The sequence below is a fragment of the Diaphorina citri genome, unplaced genomic scaffold (genome assembly GCF_000475195.1).
Source record: "Diaphorina citri unplaced genomic scaffold, Diaci psyllid genome assembly version 1.1 scaffold1893, whole genome shotgun sequence".
In the NCBI taxonomy this organism is placed as follows: Eukaryota; Metazoa; Arthropoda; class Insecta; order Hemiptera; family Psyllidae; genus Diaphorina; species Diaphorina citri.
The window spans coordinates 1-2035 of NW_007379319.1; the positions used below are offsets into that span (position 1 = coordinate 1).

At 35.7% G+C, this 2035-nt stretch overlaps 2 protein-coding genes across 2 annotated transcripts in view; one reads left to right on the forward strand and one right to left on the reverse strand.

The window, feature by feature from the left end:
• Nucleotides 1–842: 842 nt before the first annotated feature.
• Nucleotides 843–1546, forward strand: LOC103517568 (ruvB-like helicase 1; the record flags this gene model as incomplete). The annotated part of the gene is given in 2 exon segments (XM_008482609.1): nucleotides 843–971; nucleotides 1340–1546. Coding segments are annotated over 2 exon segments (336 nt in total), but the record flags the coding sequence as incomplete, so codon positions are not given.
• Nucleotides 1547–1643: 97 nt separating this feature from the next.
• Nucleotides 1644–2035, reverse strand: part of LOC103517569 (traB domain-containing protein) — a 6566-nt gene continuing 6174 nt past the window's right edge. Inside the window, exon 5 of the mRNA XM_008482610.1 lies at nucleotides 1644–1690. Coding sequence (XP_008480832.1) covers nucleotides 1644–1690 — 47 coding nt within the window. The remainder of the gene's footprint in view (nucleotides 1691–2035) is intronic.

The following is a 2035-nucleotide window of genomic DNA, read 5'->3' on the forward strand; positions in this document are numbered from 1 at the left end:
TTTTTGTGCTCGTTGAAAAATTCTCATGAGCCTCACCCCGCCGTCAACTGTAGTTTATCTTCTTGTTCTATATCTATGTCCTCAACACGCTCCCCTGTGCTAGATCCCAAGTTTTTTCCCTTTTGTTGTTTGTTTACATTCCTTTTCACATTCCTTTCTTATCACCATGACCAACTTGAAAAAAAAATGTTTTTTTTATCAAAAATTTTGAAGTTGATTTCAATTGATTTTATTTGTTCGATTTAAAATAATCAATTTTATTTGATTCAAATTGCAATAAAAACGAAAGGATTATTATTTTTTTGTTTTAAATTAAAAATTTAAACCGGAATCGACGAGGTGGTATTCTCTCCCTTTTGACCTCCTTGTCTTTTTTGTATTGGCGAACTTGAAAATTAATTTTTTGTTTATTAAAATTTTGAGGTTAGAAATTAGTTTTCAAAAATTTGCGTTTTTTCGGATCTAGCACAGGGGAGCGTGTTGAGGACGAGATTTTTCGAGAAAAATCCCATGACAACAGTAGGGGGATGGGATTTTATTTTTCATAAAACGTCCCTTTCCCACCATAAATTCTTTGTTTATTTTTGACTTGTAATTTTATTTTCTGTTTGTCAAGACCTCATAAAAAGGGGGTTGGGGGGGGGGGGTAAAAAAGGATTTATCATGCTTCAAAGGAATAGCACAGATCCTCATGATGGTTGGCTGTGGTTTGGGACCATCCAAGTAATCTGGGCTTGAGACCATAAACCCCACACCGGTGCAGCTACACCGCTACAATAAAATCAGATGCAATGACCATTGTTTCATTCATAATTTGTATTCACCATCATTTCTGTTTTCAGGCTGCTGGTATTGTTGTGGACATGATCAAATCCAAGAAAATGGCCGGAAGAGCTATTCTAATGGCAGGACCACCAGGAACAGGGAAAACGGCAATAGCTTTGGCCATGTCACATGAGCTTGGAAATAAGGTAAACCTTGAGGCCTCAGTCCCCCATGTCATTAAAAATGTTATCTCCTTATCAGAATAAAATATTAAGAGAAATTAATAAAAAGTACCTAGTAAGTAATTGTAGGTACCTGGTACAAAACTAAACAAATACCTATGTAAACCAAACAGGAAGACTATTTGTAAGTTTAAGGACCAATAAGTCAACCCCTTTCTTTCCTTATTGATAAGTTGACAATGCTTTTACAAAAAAAAAAAAAAAAAAAAAAATGAAAAAAAAAATCAGGTATTATTACTATTTTTAATTTTAGTCTCCCCAACTGCTAAGAATGAAATCAATTAATTTATTCTGACATGTATATGTGACTCTTTCTCTCTTCTCTCTTGCAGGTACCATTCTGCCCAATGGTTGGTTCAGAGGTGTTCAGTTCAGAGATCAAGAAAACAGAAGTCCTCATGGAAAATTTCCGCAGAGCTATTGGTCTCCGTATTAAAGAATCCAAGGAAGTATACGAGGGAGAAGTCACCGAACTTACACCGGTTGAAACTGAAAATCCTATGGGAGGTAAGATTTATTTGACGAGCCCACATTTGTGACCGAGTTGTTAAGAACTCTGTCTCTCAACTTGAAGGTGTTGGGTTTGAATCCCAACCTTTGACAAAAAAAAAAAAGTCTGAACAAACTCTTACACTCCTAGATAGGCGTGGAAGAATGTGCTTTGAAGTAATTCAAAAGTAATTCTGAGAGGGGAAATATTTTTAAATACCTAATGGAAGTTCCCCTTTAATTTGAAGGACAAAATAAGCTTGTTAAAAAAGAAGAATGATTCTTAGGAAGTTACTTATTTATATCTTTTGCAAGTGCTAGGCAGACAGTTTGATTCCCACCAAGGGCAAACTTTATCCTAATAGATATGTTTGTTCCCAGAGTGACCGGTATTTTCCTATCCTATCCCCTTCTCTCTCATATTTTCTCTTTTAGGATAATACCTCTGTAGAAGTGTGTAGTGATGGGTAAATACCCAATTTTTATAAATACCCGGGTATTTTCAAGAAGCGCCTCGGTCAAATTGTGCCCGGGAAATT